This window comes from Colias eurytheme, chromosome 11 (assembly GCF_061535395.1).
Source record: "Colias eurytheme isolate Ceu_HAF_F1 chromosome 11, ilColEury1 Martin Lab GWU primary, whole genome shotgun sequence".
Taxonomy (NCBI): Eukaryota; Metazoa; Arthropoda; class Insecta; order Lepidoptera; family Pieridae; genus Colias; species Colias eurytheme.
Window position 1 is genome coordinate 10,512,928 of NC_142990.1, and position 20,125 is coordinate 10,533,052.

Consider the following 20,125-nt stretch of genomic DNA (forward strand, 5'->3'; position numbering starts at 1 on the left):
AATTAACAAAAACAATAGAACTTACTTCGCGGAGGAAAATTACACCGTCACGTATTCGAACTACTTCGCTGAATATGTCACCTATATTGACAGATGTTCGACGTTTTACTTTAAAAATTGGAGTTTTGCACTTTGAGCTATTTAAGTAATGAAATACGTTGTTTAAAGATGAGAAGCATGTAACAAGTCAAGGCATTTGGTTCCATATAGCGATGATGGGTTTCAGGATGTTTTACAATATTTATTTATGCATAATAGAACCGAATGCTTGTGGTTTTATTTTGCAATAAAAAATTACAATTAAATTATGTATTTATTTTACGCATAACCATACCACAGAAACCTGGTTCCATTTTGTGTATTAAAAATAATTGTTATTAATAGAAATATGTGTAATGTATAATGGTACCAAGTAGGTGTGGATCTGTTTTGTATAAAATGACATGATAGTAATATCGTTTATTTGTTTGAACAAAGCAGTCCCATGGTGCTGTGGTTCGGTTTTGCTTAATATGGTATTATTCGTTGTTGCTGGTGGTTCCTTTCTGCTTTTAGTATACCTTGTTTCCAACGTAAAAATCATGTGGTTCTTGTTTGTATAAGAATTTAGACCACTTTTGAATGAGTATTCTTCAATAAAAGTAAAAAACGAAATTTGTCGAGTGGTTCCATTTTGCATAAATACGGACAAATATAATCCATACTAATATTATAAATGCGAAAGTCACTCTGTCTGTCTGTCTGTTACTCAATCACGCCTTAACTACTGAACCAATTTGCATGAAATTTGGTATAGAGATATTTTGATACCCGAGAAAGGACATAGGATAGGTTTTATCCCGGAAATCCTACGGGAACGGGGTTTTCTTTGAAAACGCGGGCGAAGCCGCGTGCGGAAAGCTAGTTATACATATAGGGATCTAAGTACTAAATAATGAATAAATATAATTATTATTATCTACGCACCACAACTTTCTGGTTGTGATAGACACGCTAAGTTTGTAATGAATTTTGGTACTTAACATTACTTTTAACAAACTTTTTGATTTGATTTCATTAATATAAAATATATTACATATATTACTATGAACAGAATTGGGTGCTCTTATATTAATTTTACTACTTAATCGAATAAATAATATGTTATTTATTTTCAGCAAATAATATGTAATTTCGGTTTCATCAGCCAATAAATAGTTAAATAAAATAACGAGTACGATAAAATTTACTCTCTTGAAAACAGAGTACTTACGATAAAATTTACTGTCTCATAATCTTTGAAGTCTTTTCGAATCTGAACTGTTCATGGTTCAATAATAATAATTAATCAATATAAACCACAGCTATAACTGTCAACATGTTGAAAATTAACGATTGGCATTTAATAAAATGAAACAAAAGTTGAAAGGGCTTTTAGGTAATCTAGATAGGTCATTAGTGTTATTTATTTCTAGTATATATGGAATTAGATATAAACTTTTAGAAACGCAGTTTAAATAAAATATAGTAGGAAATATTTTATACAATATGGCTCTAACTATCACAAACTTTTTTTGCACATAAAAGCAATTTCTTTCATATACTTATATGAGACGACTTAATAGATTCTCCTATTGAAATCGAACAAAAATCACAAAATCACCTGATTTAGTAGCACGTGTATGGAAGTTTTATAAAATATCATTCCAATAGGTAATAATAAGCTGAGAAAAAGCCCATAGAAACAAGATTCGCAATCAAAGTGTCCAACTAGTGATTAATGGCAAATAATAATTACTTGGTTACTTGCAAGTGATTAAGTTGCTTGAGAAGGGTTAAATATACCCTTTGCTGATAGTTATGTGAATAGACTGCTTTTATATACTGTGGAAAAGTAATAGAGAACGGAGTTTCTAGTAATATTTATTATGAAAGGGTTTATTTTATAGTTTTATGTGAATGTTTGTCTCTTTGATCAAGTCATTGGTAGGTATGTGAGATACTTGAGTCTAGTGTTAATCGTAGGTGGAGATTGATATTTAAATTTCAGCCTTGTTTAAAAAAGCCGTGATAATGACCTTTTTTATTAGCAGAATCCACCTCAGAAGTGAAATGCATCTCTACTGTCAGCTGTATCTCTTCCTTATTACTTTTCTGTTAAAAGCAGGAAATTCATTTGTAAAGGCCCTACCTCTACAAATATTCATGGACGGCGGCCGGTTACCATCAGGTGACCCATCACTTTAGTTGCCCGCTGTATCTATTATTAAATAAAACATCTGTAAGAAAAGGTTCATTAAAATTCCAATAAAATATTACTTTAAAAGAATATTTCCTCAAACAACGCCTAACTCCTAATACATTTACACAGTTTTAAATTAATCAAACAGTTAGTATATACTAATGGATCTCTAAACTTTCAATTCTATTTAGAACTAAACTGCAAAGAAAAACTTTTCACTCACATAAAGCATCAGACGCTGTCTTTATTTACACCCTTTGAGATTTTTATAATATTATCAGCGCGACGAATCTCGCCTCTCAAGATTTATTACAGTATAATTTAACTTACAATGGTTGCATTTGAGACATAATTACATTAATCTTTTTATTTAACTCGCAAATACAGTCTAAATAACCAAAATATTAGTTTTCAACTATTTAATTAAATGTTTATGTAAGTAATTTAGATACTAACACGAATCATTTCTTAGAATGGTACCTACACTTGAGAGTTAATTTATTATTTTAAATTTACTAACTTTTTAAACATAAATATGTAAAATGTATATCTCTTATCTTATGATAATAATATCTAATTTAAGTACATGAATAAAACTTTAATTTTTACTTTACGAGTGATCGGTTTATCGATCCGAGCAGAGCCTAAATTGATGTACAATATCTACTTAAATTCATACAAACTTACAGTGAAACCATAAAGCATGATATCCATTCCATATTTATTTTAAGACTAGCTGTTGCCCGCGACTTCGTCCGCGATTACGTCGTTTTTCGTCATTCGTCGTTTAAAAAAAATACGTGACACTTTATTTTTGAATGTTCTTAATTGTCTCTTATAAAAATAAACTACATTAAAATTGAATACTCTGATAAGAAAATCTTAAAATCGGAGGACATCGAAAATCTGAGGAAAACATGAATTTGATTTAAATTCTACATTACTTAGTAATTCAAATAATAATCTAAATTAAATGTAGATTAACAGTTTGAGCGCATCATTATATAATATGTACCTAAGTATTAAATTACGTTAGTTTACATAGTAATTTTACTAAAAACACGATGACTTTCTTTCGCGCTCGGTACAACAAACTAAGCATGTTTGTGGTACGTGGCCCGCGTCACTTGACCCCCCGCGAGTTCCCCTCCGTTGCAAGCATGAAAGGATCCTCTGATAATTGTTGAGCACCAAAGGATCATTTAAAACGCACTACTATAAGAGCGAATATTGTCTAAGAACTGTTTAGATTGCACATGTTCCTCTAAAAGTAGTGATTTCAAAGGTTCTGGTGTATCTTCAAACGAAAGCCGACTCCTTACTCCTCTTTAAAGCATTACAAAAAGAACATACTACGTTAATATCGCCTATACAGAAGATGATCTGTAATCAATTGTGAGGTTATAAGCAAACCCACTTTTATATTTGTCGGACCACACCACCGAATTCGTAGATTGATCTTCCATGTTTACCTCTTAAGTCATTAAGACTGTCGAAATCTGTCTACAGTAAGACGGGCCTCTCGCTATTCGTCCGTTTCAAGGGACCAAATAGTTTCAATTCTTAATCTTTAATTAAAACAAACTTATTAATCGTACTTGTCTCAAATAATCTTGTCTCAAATAATGGTAATATTCGCGTCCCTACTCTAGTCATTGCTTATGCTCATGTTCATCTTCAAGAGATCGAATAATATTATGGTGCACCCTATCATTTGTCAATCGGTCTTCATATTGAGTAAAAGTTTCAGATTATCGAGATAAAATATGCCATTTGCGATCAGCTGTGAGACGTTATACCCTCTCAGTGAAGGTTTCGGTCTCACAGGATAGTACATGCCGTTCGCGGTCAGCTGTGAGCCGCAATTCTCGTTGTGAAGCGGTTTCAGGTTCTCGGCATAACACAATATGTTGTTTTCGGTCAATAGTAAGCCTCTTACCTCTAACGATCCTTGAGAACTCTTATTTCTCATTTTCTTAGCTTTGCTCGAATTTCGATATAAAGATTTTTTAGGTGGCACTGATGCGAGTAAATAAAAATTAAGTTAAAACGGACTGAGAGTGTTATAATCATCAATCATCATCATCATCAATACATATAATAAAATTGTGTAAAAGCGATGTCTGTACAATGAAAATATGTAGAAAAAAATTAGCAGGTGTTATTATTAAATCGATCTTGAACCCAAAACTGTAGTTAAAAATTTTTTTGCCTGTTTATCTGTATGTTTGTGCACGCTAATCTCAGAAACGACTTATCCGATTTAGATGCGGTTTTCACTAATGTATTGTGGTAATCTTCATTTAACAGTTAGTGTTTATTTCATGTCAATCGGTTCATAAATAAAAAAGTTATGACAATTTATAAGTAATCACGGCGAACATTTGCTAAGGCATTCTATTGTACACTGTACAGTGTACGATAAAACGTAATTTATCTGTTATACGCTACAGTTATTCCTTTACATGTCCAGATGATCATATCAAAATTCCCCAAGGGTTTGGGGGTAAGCTGAGGTAGTAGGGGGGGCGGGGTCAAATTAACATTATGGTTACTTCTAATAGGTAAATTTTCCACACAAAATGTCCTTTAAATTATGTCGTATTATATTTTTAACCCCCGACGCAAAAAGACGGGTGTTATGTGTTTGACTGCTATGTATTTCTGTGTGTGTGTGTGTCTGTCTATGGCACCGTAGCTGGCTAACAGGTAAACCGAATTAGATGCGGCTTTTTTTTGTTAGGCAGCATATTTTCCGACGCTGGTTCTTAGATAAATTGTATCGAAATCGGTTCATCCACTTATTATACCTACATGGGGGTAAAAGTGGGAATGAAAAAAATGATATAATAATTTATTTTTAAAGATCGTTGGGAAGTTTATGAAATTATTTATTCCTTTTTCTATACACTTTTCTTCGTCTAAACGGTTAAGTTACGTGCTCCCTCTCTCTCTCTTCAGCCTTTAGTTACGTGCGTGAGACAGGAAACATCTAATTTGGATTTGTTGCTGGATTTGATAAAAATTGAGTATCGATTAAGCTGATCAGTGGCTACACCATACATTATTAAAAACATCCATTTAAGAAAGGAAGGAAATAGAATTTGCTCCTCTCCCCCCCTGGTTCCTAAAAAATAATATGACATAATTTAAAAGAAATCTTACGTAGAATTAGTTAGGCATTTCTTTTTTGATTTTCGATATTATATACTAATCATAATTTTTAATTACAATATTATGTAGTAACTGGTAGTTACTATTTGGTATAGGTTAGGCATTTCATTTCTTGATTTTCTTTAATAAGTTGGTACGTAAGTTTTTTAGCTCAGTTTAGTAAGAATTTTTAATAACAATTCTTTTAATTATTTATGGTAGTACGTATTTACTCAATAATTGTATGCTTACCCTGGCTTTGATCTGGTAGGTACCAATTGTGAAGGGGAGTGGGCGTGGGCGTTGGCGTGGGCCTGGGAGTGGGCGTGGGAGTGGAAGCATGAAAATAAAAACAATTATTGTTGCCCCACCTTGAGCCCATGGTCATAGGTCCCATAGTCACTATTCCACGCGGACGAAGTTGCGGGCACAGCTAGTAGACAAATATAATCAGAAAGCTTTGAACTCCTAAGCTCAACCATAAAAGATAGACATTAATTATGATGTCGGGAGATATTTTTAGGGTTCCGAACCTCAAAAGGAAAAAACGGAACCCTTATAGGATCACTTTGTTGTCCGTCTGTCCGTCCGTCCGTCCGTCCGTCTGTCAAGACCCTTTTTCTCAGGAACGCGTGGAGGTATGAAGCTGAAATTTATATCAATTACTCAGGTCTACTGTCCCTTGAAGCTGTGAAAAAATCAAACTTCTAAGCCAACGCAATCAAAAGATACAGCCGTTTATGCCGCAAATTTTCGACACTTGCAAGGGAATCAAAACCTACAGGGTGTTTCCCGTGAACTCAGAATCTTGAAATTTGGTACGAAGCAACGTCTTATAGCATAGATAATGGAAAAATTACGAAAACCATAAAAAACCTTGTAGGTTTGTACGGAACCCTCGGTGCGCGAGTCCGACTCGCACTTGGCCGATTTTTTATATAATATGGAGAACATTTCTTTCATACTAATAATTGTACCAAGTTTCGTTTAAATCCGTCGAGTAGTTTTTGTTTCTATAACGGTTATACAGACAGACAGACGGACAAAAATTTTTGGCGTCAGTGTCGATCCCTAATCACCTCGTGATAGTTATTTAGGAAATATATTTCATGTACAGAATTGACCTCTACAGATTTAATATAAGTATTATTCATATAATTAGATGCCAATTTCCATGTAACGTTAAATTCGACTATACAATAACTAACAGACAACGCAGGTTACTCTCGTTTCCGTAAGTTGAGGCGGCTACATATTCGGTCCTCATAACTTCACTTTTTGTGAACGAAACGACAGCGCGGTTTAATTCGATGCCAATACCATCAAAAAAAGGAAATATTTTTAATTGTGAAAAAATATTATGATTTACACTATTAATACTATTTTAACATTAACACAAAATATAAGACTGTGAGTGTGTAAAAATAAATCCAGCTAGTTTCACATCAAACTTATGTTTTTAAGTAGGTATACGACATGAAAATATATTAATTACCAAGCAATAATCATACAGGTAAATACTGAACAAAAGTATTAACAGTCAAAGTATATTTTTACTTACAACAAGTAAATGATGAAGGAATAATAATTATCAACGAACTAACCTTTTTGTATTATTGTTTATAAATATAAATTCATAAACAATAAATTTATAAAGAATAGAAAAAATTCGACCACTAAAGAATGCTGGTTCGAGTCCCGCCTCGTTATCGAATTTTTAAAACACGAAGATTTTTAAAAATGTGACCAATGAACACAATCAATATTAGATTAACTGTAATGGTGTCTAGTTTGACTTAAAATAATAAACATCTACCCTCACTTTTAAAAATGTAGTATATTCACACGAATTATAAGCGCACCTTATAGGGAAGGGAAGATATGGGTTAAAGAGTTAAATAAATAAATAACATAATTATATTTAAATTATTAATTTTTAACATTGTGTTCAGTAGTGTTAACATGTAAATTGATTTGATTTTTACGAAATCTCATAGATGGCGCTGTTTCAAATTTGTATACTAATAAATTCATTAAACTGATTCTCTGCCCAAATTACGTAAATGACATAGTTTTTATTGTGTAAAGCTAGATAATAGCGTGGCTTACCCGAAACCAACATTTAAACATGAGTCTTTAGATTGTACGCTGTCGTAATACACGCAATACGTAAGAAAAAAAAAGGTTCACAGCTCCTCCCCCGGAGGTGATAGCATGATAATATGTTTAAAAAAGCGTCACCCGACCTGTTAGTAATATTCATGCAAAATTTGAAGTCAATCTATGCAGTACTTTTCGAGATTAGCCTGGACAAACATACAGACAAACAGACAAACAGACAAAAATTCTAAAAACTATGTTTTTGGCTTCTATATCGATTATAGATCATGGATTATGTATTCTTTTAAAAAAATATTCAATGTACAGTTTTGACTTTCCTACGATTTTATTATATGTAATAGACATTGGACTTGGTAATAGGTATATATCAGGTAATTATACATAATTTAATTGATTATTATCAGGATAGGAATGTTAAAATCAAACACACCACATCGTTTCATACATTTATTTCCCTTATCTATTCTAAACATAGATTTACACATAAGGTACTCATTAAATTCAATTAACATCGATTACACCAAATGACTTAGAGTTTGACTCGGGGCCATTTTGGCACCAGCAGCCGATCCATATATCGGCTTGGAATTTATATTAAATAGACTAATGGTAAATGCTTTGTAACTTCGTGGTATAATATGTTGGGCTTAGAAATATCTCAATTTCGATCATACTTTAGTACTCAATTTCGATCATACTTTAGTAGATAAAATAAGCCTTCCTCTTGTTATTTCTGTTTTAAATTTTTTTCATATATTTTCCTTTTTGTTATAAACATTGAAATCATAAAACCCTTACGATATACCTAATTGTGCAATATTTTGCCAATACTTTAAGTATTTCGCAATTATATGAATTATTTATATTTTAATAGCATACTATATTAAGAAATCAATATTATGATTATTGAAATGCCGATTTGAAATATACTATAGTTAGATTTGAGCCCACGAGATCAGATCATATTAAATTTTCTTAAAAAAATGTAAAAAGCACAAGAGACCCACATAAAAAATTGTAATAAAAGTTCCGATAATTATTATATCAATATAAAAACACCATTCAATCTAACAACGACTTATTCTATCTTTAGTACAAGAGATCGGTAACGTCGTACAAAACATTTAGACAAATTTTGAAAAAATAGCCATTAGTATACATATAAATAATCCCTGTAATATATTTTAACCCTAAGATACAGTGATATCTTAAGTATAATGGCAATGAGATTAAATGCATCGAAATCAAGGTATTTATAAGGATTACTTATTCATTGGGTATACTTCTAATTAATAATAAGTTTTGTAATTGTGTTATCTCATTACCACGTATTATTTTACATATTTAATTACATAGAGACATGATAAAGATTTAATATTGGCAGTTTTAAATCAAACACTGATTAACTTTAAAATAGGTATATTTTTTCCTGAAATATTACTTAGTTTAAAAAATTAAAATCTTTGGCTTTAGTCATAAAGAGTAAAATAATAAAATGACCAAATAAAATATGGATTAGGTAACTGTTTTGCAAATAAAAAAGTTTTGCAAAATACAAATTTTGTCATAATTCAAGTGTCCGTATATAATTCGAGTCATTTTAAAATATAGCGGGATTATTAATTTGTGATTTATCTACAAGAAGGTGTCGTCTCGCCTTCGCGGCTGGCAATTATTATTTATTTGGGTTTGTTCTGGCAAATGGAGCCGAACTTTACGGGAACTATTGCACTGATGTAAGCGCTGCTTTGGGTACTTAATGCTGTCGTCTTTTACCTGAAAAATTAAATAATTATATGAATTATGCATACGGTGTAGTGTAGTGTCTAACGTTTACTTTATTACAGAATCTACTCAGTATAATTAAATATTTTAAGTAAATATTTTTAACAATTTGTAATTCCGGAACTAATGTTTATTAAAAAAATTGAACAATGAGTTTGAAAGTTGTCAAGGTTTTATAGTAGATTTGCGTATAAACAGTATAAGAATGTAATAAAATGTCGAATATTTTATAACTACATTGAAAATTTTGAATCCTTAGAATACTTGAAATCTTATCTATACTAATATTATAAAGCTGAAGAGTTTGTTTGTTTGTTTGTTTGAACGCACTAATCTCGGGAAATACTGGTCCGATTTGAAAAATTCTTTCGGTATTAGATAGCCCATTTATCGAGGAAGGTTATAGGATATATTTCATCACGCTACGGGCAACAGGAGTGGAGCCACGGGGTTGAAACCGCGCGGAGCAGCTAGTTTGAAATATACTGTGAAAATTGCGTACCCATACCTACTTTCCTACCACACAAACTAGTTGACAACATGTCACTACAAAGATACATGAAGATTTTTTATCAAAGAAAAGGGATTTTTTATTAATACGCGCTGTTGCTGCGGAAGACAGACCATTTATTATTAAGGTTTGTAAAGGAATATGACGGTGCTCATAAGTTCTGCATAGCGAAAATGTACTGAAATATTAGTTCCAACTTTTCCTTTTTCCTTTTCATCTCGAGTTCTTTATTATTTATGTTTTTGCGTATTTCTTAACATAATGTTTCATTCTTATTTAAATGATGATTGGATTTGATGAATCATGAATAACAAACGATATTTCAATTTAAATTTGAAACGGTGGACCACAAAGTCGGAATTTATTTTAATTTTTCGACAGTTGCCGGGGTAAATTTGGTCATTTGATTTTGTACGGCATCTGTGTCATACTATTTCTATACTACTTTTAATCAATTGTTCCGCAACGCCGTACAAAAATCATGGAGACAAGGGGAGAAAATCTCTACCTGAACCTTCGAATTCTCATCTGCACTCAGGTGGACAGCTTACAAGTGACGTCATAGTGCTGAATCTTATTATTTTATGCTCTTATATCATTCTAGATAGGTCAGGTGGTGGGTCAAATGACCCATAATTTTTTCAACACGGACCTGTAGTCTTTCAAAGTAGAGTTTCTTGATGTAAACCCATTTGAACATTCCTTATTTCAATTAAAACGAATAATTTGTACTAACAAAACATTAATTTATGCATGAATTATTTATAAAAAGTCTAAATAATAAAATTATGTTTGATTTCCAATAACCTCTAAATTTAATCCCTCCTCTTCCCGTCACTTTAAATAAACATTTCATACCGTAAATGAGATAATAGGCTGTAAAATAACGATTCATAAATATGCAATGAGCTCGCTCCAACAAATATTCAGATTACGGTCGACTGCGGGATAATCCTCGGTGACGATATTGTTGTCAGACATGGGGAGGTTTCCTTACATATTGTTTGGATAGAGCACTCGAGAAGGAAATGTATGGGAAATAAAAACAATTAACGCACGTGCTAAAGATTAGATTAACAGGCTAAGTAGTAGGAGGATGTACTATTTTTCCAGCCCCCCTATGCAAGTGGCTTTCTGTTAGCGTAGCGTTCAATAGAATAGACTACGAATGTATGAGATTGACCTATGCTGTAGATAACGTTTATCTACAGCATAGGTCAATCTCATACATTTATCTACAGCATAGGTCAATCTCATACATTCGTAGTCTATTCTATTGAACGCTACGCTAACAGAAAGCCACTTGCATAGGGGGGCCTGGATAGTTTTATGTCATCGTCAGCACTCCGCCGCACAGTTAGTAATGCATGCATAAATATTCCTGCATTCCTAGATATTATTATCGTCGCTGTCATGCACAGTTGCAAAGGAGTAAATCGTTTGCAGACCTTACGCCTCTACAAATGGGTTATTGACGTCGATGGGGAAGGGGATAAATAAATAATTGACAAAAGAATTAAAGGACTAGAAAAGTTAAAGAAAAGGATTCGGGCCAGGACAAATTTTAAAGTAACAAATATTATATTTTATAATCTGATGTTATTAACATCAATTTGTAAGTAATAAGCACAATTCACGCTACACCATGCCGGGGACGGGCCACGGCTAAGCATGAATCACTTACCAAATACCAAAACTATACAATAATGTTTGATCAAGCCCTGAACGGGGCACAGACGAGGCACAGACGGGACAAGTCCCAAGATGTAGCGTAAATCATCCTTTATTTGCCACCCGGGCTATACGCTTGTTACCAGCTCAGCCACTGGTTACACACCCACCCACACACACACACACACACGCACACGCACACACACACGCACACACACACACGCACACACTCACCCGCACGGTGAGCTCGTGGCGGGTCCGCCGGTGCGAGGAGGTGAGCAGCTCGGTGTGCGCGCGCGACTCGGCGCCGCCCGGGCTGTCCGCGTGCAGCCAGCACAGCCACTTGTATGGCGGGATGTTTCTGCGTTTGTAGTGCTTACCCGTTTATATGTTTTGTAGTAACACATACATTTACGCTTAGTCACAGTAAATAGAATACGAATAGTAAGGCAACTAAAACTTTTTAATAAAATAATTACCTACGCAGTATTGAAACAAAAGTTCTGTTAAAATACGTTTATTTTTACATAATGTGCGTATTCTATTTACTGTGTCAAAGTTAAGCTTAATTTCAAAATAATTTAGACTCGAAACTCTTTATTAACGTTAGCAAGCTTTTATTTATAGCCTAATGAACAATATTTTGTTTAAATAACACTGATTCAAAAATCACAATGTCTTTTTCAATTTCTTCAATTATCTTAACCCATTTTATTTATTAGGCCAATCCAAAATTTTACATAAAAATATCGCTTCAATAAAAAATTATATTAACAGCACTTAAATGAATACAAACAAATCTTAAATTAAAAAATACAAAAGCATTATTATTTATTGGATTCGGAATTTTATAAAGCTCTTTGATCATTCAATTTATTATTGGGCGAAGAGAAACTTCGTCTAATCGGAAAATATTTATGGACATAGAATTTAATCTCAAATTTATGAAACCATAAAACCCTTCCCAAGTTAACAATTAGCTATAAATCATTTGCAATAACAACTGTGGGTAAACTTTATTCAGAAGTAATTTACCTAGTGACTCAAAGATATTATATTGTTGCCGTTTTTAATAATATTTGTAAACGTTTATTTAAAATCAAATGCGCTTATTAAAGACAATTTTAACACGTTGCAACCTTAATTAGCATACACAATACATCATAATTAATTGTTTGAAAGCTTTTCATAGGGCTACCAAATCGATGTTAACTTTGGGCATTTAGTGAAGGCTGAAACTCATTATTTTGTAATGCTATTTGTAATCTATCAATTATGATTAAAATACTTATTCACTCTATGTAATAGATAATTTTACCTCAGTATCTTACAATCGATACTAATAATAAGAAGTATCATAAAACGACGATTAACAACCGAAATCAAATTTAATATTGCAATAACAATTTATGTTATAAATTGTCAGTCTGACTTCGATTTGACATTTCGATTCATTGGCCTGTATCTGATCATTAAACTATGGTTTCTTTTATATTTTTAAGTTTGTATGAAGACATTTCATAGGAATATGACTACTTTATAAAATTGCAACTTTGCACTGCAGTATGCATTGCATACATTCACTGGACAAATATTGGATCGATTTTTAAAGATTACTTTAATTGTAGATAACAATGTTCAGAGTACAAAATTTAAAGATTTAAACACGCTTGTTTTAAAATTGAAAGAGAGCTTAACTTATTTGGTTAAATAAGCATATTTTAGGTTTTAATTGATAAAAGCTGTGATATGATTATTTGCATCACAACATTCAAAACATAACACAAATACAATACTTATTTGCTTTTTCTAAAGTTAAAGGTTTTGACAACACAAAAACACATAAATTTTAAAATCAAACCATAATTAGTGATCTTACCTCAAACTAATAAATATTCTATTAGAGAAGATGAAATATATAACAGGGTTGGCTGCTGAGTTGAGAGGCGCCAGGCTTTGTATCAGTGAGGCGATGGCGATGTTTGCTTGTGTGTCCGGAACGTAGCCATACACTTGTAGCAGGTCGAAGATCATGTATGGCGACCAGCAGAGGACGAACACTGTTGATAAGTATACATTTTACAAATATAGAACTAGGAATAAAAATTTACATAAAAAAAAAACGTAAAATGGTACCAATCTCTCAATCTAATCTAATCTAATCTACCAATTTTCTGTGAAGTACATTTTTTATTTTAAATAGATATAGATTGCACGTATTTGCACCTTTTTTGCAGTCGAATAAAACTTAAAATGTTTAATATTCAATCCATACCTGTATAAGATAACCATTGAAGACACACATGGACAAGGTTTAATATGACCTTACATTCATGATTCAACATATAAGGTGTTTGTTCTTATAACTTAGCATATAAAGTGTATTACGCAGAAGGTACTATTATTTTTATTGCGTTAAAACCCCTAAATTTTTACATTTATTTTATTAGTCACTACAATAATTGATTATAGCAATTTCATGCTATCTCATAGCAATAATTCACAGGAGTAAATTCGACAGCCGCCCAATCTTTATACAGCCCTAAATAAATAAAGTCACTCAACACGTTTAAAAGAAATATATGAGCATAGGGGTTAGATGAAAAGTCGAGTCACGATTCGAATTGTAAATTTATAAGATTCCTTCACACCGCTGCAGCTGCTATGTGGGGGCACGTGACGACGCACTATAACGTAAAGGTATCAGTAAGTTTTTAGAGCATTATGTAGTTTTGTGGACGAAAACTTTTCGGATATTTAGCAGTTTAACCACGCTAAATTCTATTGTGAGTATGTTTAAACTGTAGGTGCCGTTTTGATAAAATTTCGTTACAGTAAGTACCTACCTACAGTCAAGCCTTTAATTTTATTTTCATTAAGTTACATGAAGCCTTCTTACATATAATTATAGTAAGTTTTGAACGAGTTTAGATGGAACCCTATAGTAGAGCCATTTTAATAGGCAACATTTGACAGTTCAACAAAATTCAACAACGTAACCTAGTAACGACGACATAGAATAACATGATATTTCGTTTTGTTAGAACTGCACATTTGCTTAACTTTTTTTCAATTACGATTACATATTTATAATAATAATGACCGATACAAGTAATTTTAGGATTTGATTTTACTGATAAACCATTCTAAACATAATAAACAATTTCTGATTTAAAGAACTGACGTCGCTGCAATTTTGTGTCAATAAACCTTTTTTCTTTTTAAATACCAGAGACGTTACTCTAAAAATCGAAATCTGACATCTAGAATCGAATGCATTGATTACTTGGGAATAAAAATCATCATAAATTATTGACATGTGTTTCAAGTTCGATTGACAAATGTTTCAAGTCCGTATCGATTAATTCACTTTAATCGATGTTTTTAAGCAGGTTACCACCCTATGAAGATAAAATTGATAGACGTCAAATGTTGCCTATTAAATTGGCTCGACTATAGCTATGTCAACGAAGTAGGTATGTATTTTTAAATACTGGCCATATTTATTTTATACAACACAAAATCAGCAAACTACCAACTAAAACAAAGAATGTGCATAAAATATTAGCGAATTGTTAAAAAGCTCACAAATATTAGTTTTTATGCGTCAATTAATTGGGGTTTTTCATGCTAAAGCTATAAGAATAACAATTTTGTCCACTTAGACATAATGGACGCGATCGTAAAAGGCTTTATCGCTGAAGAGCATTTACTTTTCATATTTATTATTTTTATAGTAGATGTATTTCTTTTCAAAGTAGGCTATAACATTTTTGTTAGTAGCCCGCAATATGATAAATAAATAAATATTTCAGGACAATTTTCACACACGACACGATGATGATGATACTAAGCATGGCTGATATACGTACATATATAATTTAAAATAAATACTCATATAGATAATTAACACCCAGACACAGAGCAAACATCTATGTTCGTCACATGAATATTTGTCCCGGGTGGGAATCGAACCCACGACCTCTCGCTTGGAAGGCAGGACCACTACCAACCAAGCCAACTGGTCAGTCGTATGCTACGTAGCATGTGATTTGCTTTAGACGCTTTTTTAAATATTTTCTTCCTGTTCGATATGACAAGCCTTATCATATATTTTTCTACCTATATATGGGTGATTATACAAAAATGGGGTAACTCGATGTCATCAGCCAATTTAAACAAATTCTTATTATATTTTATTCAAATAACAATCTATTTTAAAACAATGAAGCGTCCTTTATTTGGTCACTCAATTTCACTTCTTTATTTAAAATACAAATGAATAAAAATAATAAATTAATACCTCAAACGTCAGTACTTTGGCATGTCACAACTCCGAAAACCAACAATCAAGTGACTATCGTTTAAACATTATCATCGATTTAAGAAAACTTACTAATTCACTACAATCTTTGATGTACATAGTATTATATACTACAACTTTCATAACGCAATGTTTTCCATTTTATTTAAAAAATAAAATTAAACTTTGTCATCGTTTTCACTAGTCAGTCCGTTGTGTGTTTTTTAAATTCGAAATTCTCGCTAAATATCACCAAGTCGAGGTCAAATCCCTGTCTAAGTATTAATGTTGGTAATGAAGTTACTTGTGCACCGCATATTTTGACGGCCGTCATAACTGTACCAGCGCTAGGGTTGTGTTTGTCCTCTAAAATCTTGCTGCGCCAGTCAACATTTCAGTCCTATGGTGAGTCGTTATTTTATTGTTAATCCGATTTTTATTTTCATTTATAAATGGTTAACTGTGATTTGTAAAAATATAGTTTGTTGATATTAGAAATTAGGCAAAAAAACCTAATTTGTGATTATAACCTCATATTAAGTCCCTTTTCATCAATCCGCTGGCATCAGTCCTTTGTCAGATATCGCGCCAGAGGACTGACGGGGCCCCATAGTACTGATGACTCTATCATTTTTGAGAACTTTTGTCTTGATTGCTATTGGTATAAGCATTTCTATATTATATTTCAGTTAAAAACATCATGCGCCACGCTAAAAGAAACTGAATTTGACTAGGGAAGAAACATTTAAAAAAGAGTAGCAAAGAAAAGAGCTATTGAAACAAACTACTAATAATTTTATTAAAAAGATCTTATTTTCTTTTAACTATTGATTTTGATGCTTTCAGGGCATAGCTTTTTATATTTATCAGATAAATACGTATACGTATAATACTGTGAAGTAAAATTACCTCAAAATAACATAAAAGTTAATTAATATACTTAATAACATTATAAAAATGTCAAGGGGCTCTTATGAAAACTCAGATGAGACTTTCATTCGAGCCTTTGGTTTTTAATTTTATAATAATTAGTACTTTTAACATAAATATTGGTAGATTTTTAGGGCTCCGAACCTCAAAAGGAAAAAAACAGAACCCTTATAGGATCACTTTGTTGTCCGTTTGTCTGTTAAGACGTTTTTTTGGAACGCGTGGAGGTATCAATCTGAAATTTATATTGGATACTCAAGATTAAGAACCCTTGGGGCTGTAAAAAAATCAAACTTATAACGCAACGCAATCAAAAGATACCTACATCCGTTAATACTGCAAATTTCCACAAAATTCAATATTCGCAAGGGAATAAAAAAACACACAGGATGCTTGCCGTGTATACAGTCTACTATAGTTTACTTCTACTCGGTAAATAGCAACGTCTTATAACACAGATAAAGGAAAAATTGCTAAAAGTGTAAATTTTAAGTTACAAACATAATAAACAATAGGTTTGTTAGGAGTCCAACTCGCACTTGGCCGTTTTTTTGTTTCTATTGTTTGTGAATTACTTAAAATATCAAGTAAAACTAATTCAAAGTAGTAAAAGTTAAGTAAGAGAGTAAGAATATTCACGTTGCGTTAAATGTCAGAAGGCTGTTTTAAAAATTGAGACATTGTTTTTCCCAGTATCACATATTATTAATTATCATTTTTAAACATGTTAAGTACGTAAAAGACATGTGCCATTATTAAAACTGAGAGATTTGTAGTAATTTTCATTGAATTTCTTTAAGAATATTACAAGTTATAGTTTTTTATCAGTACCATGTTAGCCTCGTCAGTCCCCTGGAGGCCAAATCCAGAAAATTTAAAATATCTCACAATCTATTTAAAAAAGTGGCTGGCCCGATTTGGAACAATATATTCATTAGATTAGCTATCATATACACCCTAATTTGTATCAATCTGATATAAAAAATATAGTAAACAAAATATCCTCAAAAGTTACCCCATTTTTGTATAATGACCCATATACATTTAAGGTAACTAATTACCACCTGTTTTCACCCTTACTTGTAATTTTCATAAAAATATTTACACCAGTCCCTTCCATATACATAGCCATAAAAAGTTAAAGTCACCATCCCAATAAAACCATTCAAATACCTACTAAAGGATTTCAGCTTATAATATACTTATGTTAAAACTAGATTTCCGCCCGCGGCTTCGCCCGCGTTTGCAAAGGAAAACCCGCATAGTTCCCGTTCCCGTGGGATTTCCGGGATAAAAACTATCCTATGTGTTAATCTAAGTTACCCTCTATATGTGTGCTAAATTTCATTCTAATCGGTTCAGTAGTTTTTACGTGAAAGAGTAACAAACATCCATACATCCATACATCCGTACATCCTTACAAACTTTTGCCTTTATAATATATATATTAGATACTAGCGGTCCGCCCCGGCTTCGCCCGTGGTACATATTTACGTTTTCTCTACATAAAAACCATCCTCGTACTTCAAGGAATATAATAAAAAAAGAATTATCGAAATCGGTCCACCCGTTCTCGAGTTATGCGCTTACCAACACATTTTGCGATTCATTTTTATATTATAGATTAGATTAGATTTAATAAACTACGTATTATGTACAAAGAGAAAAATTTCAGCAAACAAAACAATCTCTCAGGATCCCAAATTAATACATAAGTATATCTTCGTGAATTCCCGCAAAGCATCTTTTAAGAAAATGAAGTTAATAAATAGCCAAAGAGAAGCGGGTAAGTTATTGGACGTTCCCGCTTTCATAATTCTGTTTTCTTGTCAACTAAGTTTTCAGACATGGATTTACCGAGACCAAACTAATTTCGCTAGCATTTTATTAAAAAGTGCTATTGATAAAATGTACTAAGTATGATGGAATTGAAACCGCATATTGCTGTGACGTTTTTACTTTGGATGTAAAATTTGTATAAAATATTGACTCACAAAATCATAAATCTACTTAGGTTGTAAAATTATTTATGTTATGGATAAAATGCTAAGTAATATTACAAATAAATGGTAACAGTGAACGGTATGGAAATTATAACATATTTGTATTAACTAACATTTTGAACGAAATTCAAATATTCTTGAAGTCGGCTGCTATTTCCAAAAGAAACCTTATTGTTTTTAATTTTCCACCTTATGGAAAACTAGCTGTGCTAACAAAACTAGCTCCGCTCCTGTTGGTCTTAGCGAGATAATATTATAATACAGTCTATAGCCTTCCTCGATAAAATATGGGCTATCTAACCCCGAAAGGATTTTTCAAATCGGTAGGTAGTTCCCGAGATTAGCGCGTTCAAACAAACAAACTCTTCATATTAATATAGATTAACTTTACATTTTTCTTTTATGAAGAGTACCTAGGTGATCTAATCTTAAAATAAATTACCAGTCACAGAATTAGATATGTTTAATTTTTAAATTAATTATCACACTATAATATGTTCTGTGTATTATCATTACATGACTCACGAGTATTGCAAAATTTTCAGGTTTCTAATAGTACGACTTACGAGAAAACAATAATTAAGGTCTGTACTATGAAAAGTACTTAAAGCCAGTTGTATTTTAATATTTATCACAATTATGCTATCCATTACCCTAATTTTAAAAGCAAGCAATTTAAATAACTAGGTCAAAAAATTAATTTTTAAAGCTACTGTAATCAAGTTTAGATATGAAAATTAAAAGCCAACACGAAACAAATCACGCCAACTTTAAATATATGAAGGGGTTAGGAAATTGAATTATTATTGTTCACTATATTAAGATAATTCAAGTTCAATTTAACATCCATACTAATATTATAAATGCGAAAGTAACTCTGTCTGTCTGTCTGTTACTCAATCACGCCTAAACTACTGAACCGATTTGCATGAAATTTGGTATGGAGATATTTTGATACCCGAGAAAGGACATAGGCTACCTTTTATTGCGAAATATTATGTACCACGGGCGAAGCCGGGGCGGACCACTAGTAATATAATAAATATGTAGGTAATACTTGGAATATGTATAATTATTAATTGAAATGAATGTTTCCACAGTTCATAAAACAAAATACACATTTTTACGTAATTATAAATTTTCCAAACTATTGTATTAGCTTCTATAGTGTCGTACTCAATATACGTATAATTTATTTTACGTATGAAAAAGTCCTTTCTTATCATTAATTAGATCTATTTTCGACACTAATTTTCCAATAATATAATACGAACCCTTATTATTTATTATTCAAACGCAATTAGAGAAGATACGGAGACGATTATTACTTTCATACAAATAGGTCTATTAGTATTTATTAGGATATTGACTAAACGTTCCCATTAAATAGCTACTTATTTGCTATAATTTGTCTCAAATAAGTTTAT

The 20,125-nt window shown here is 31.9% G+C and overlaps 1 protein-coding gene across 1 annotated transcript in view; it reads right to left on the reverse strand.

Annotated features, from left to right (window-relative positions):
- Positions 1–8,956: 8,956 nt before the first annotated feature.
- LOC149904852 (cardioacceleratory peptide receptor-like) overlaps positions 8,957–20,125 on the reverse strand; it is a 64,428-nt gene continuing 53,259 nt past the window's right edge. Inside the window, exons 9-11 of the mRNA XM_090107583.1 lie at positions 13,342–13,522; positions 11,697–11,823; positions 8,957–9,271 (exon numbers count right to left, since the gene is read on the reverse strand). Coding sequence (XP_089963709.1) covers positions 9,131–9,271; positions 11,697–11,823; positions 13,342–13,522 — 449 coding nt within the window. The 3' untranslated portion in view covers positions 8,957–9,130. The remainder of the gene's footprint in view (positions 9,272–11,696; positions 11,824–13,341; positions 13,523–20,125) is intronic.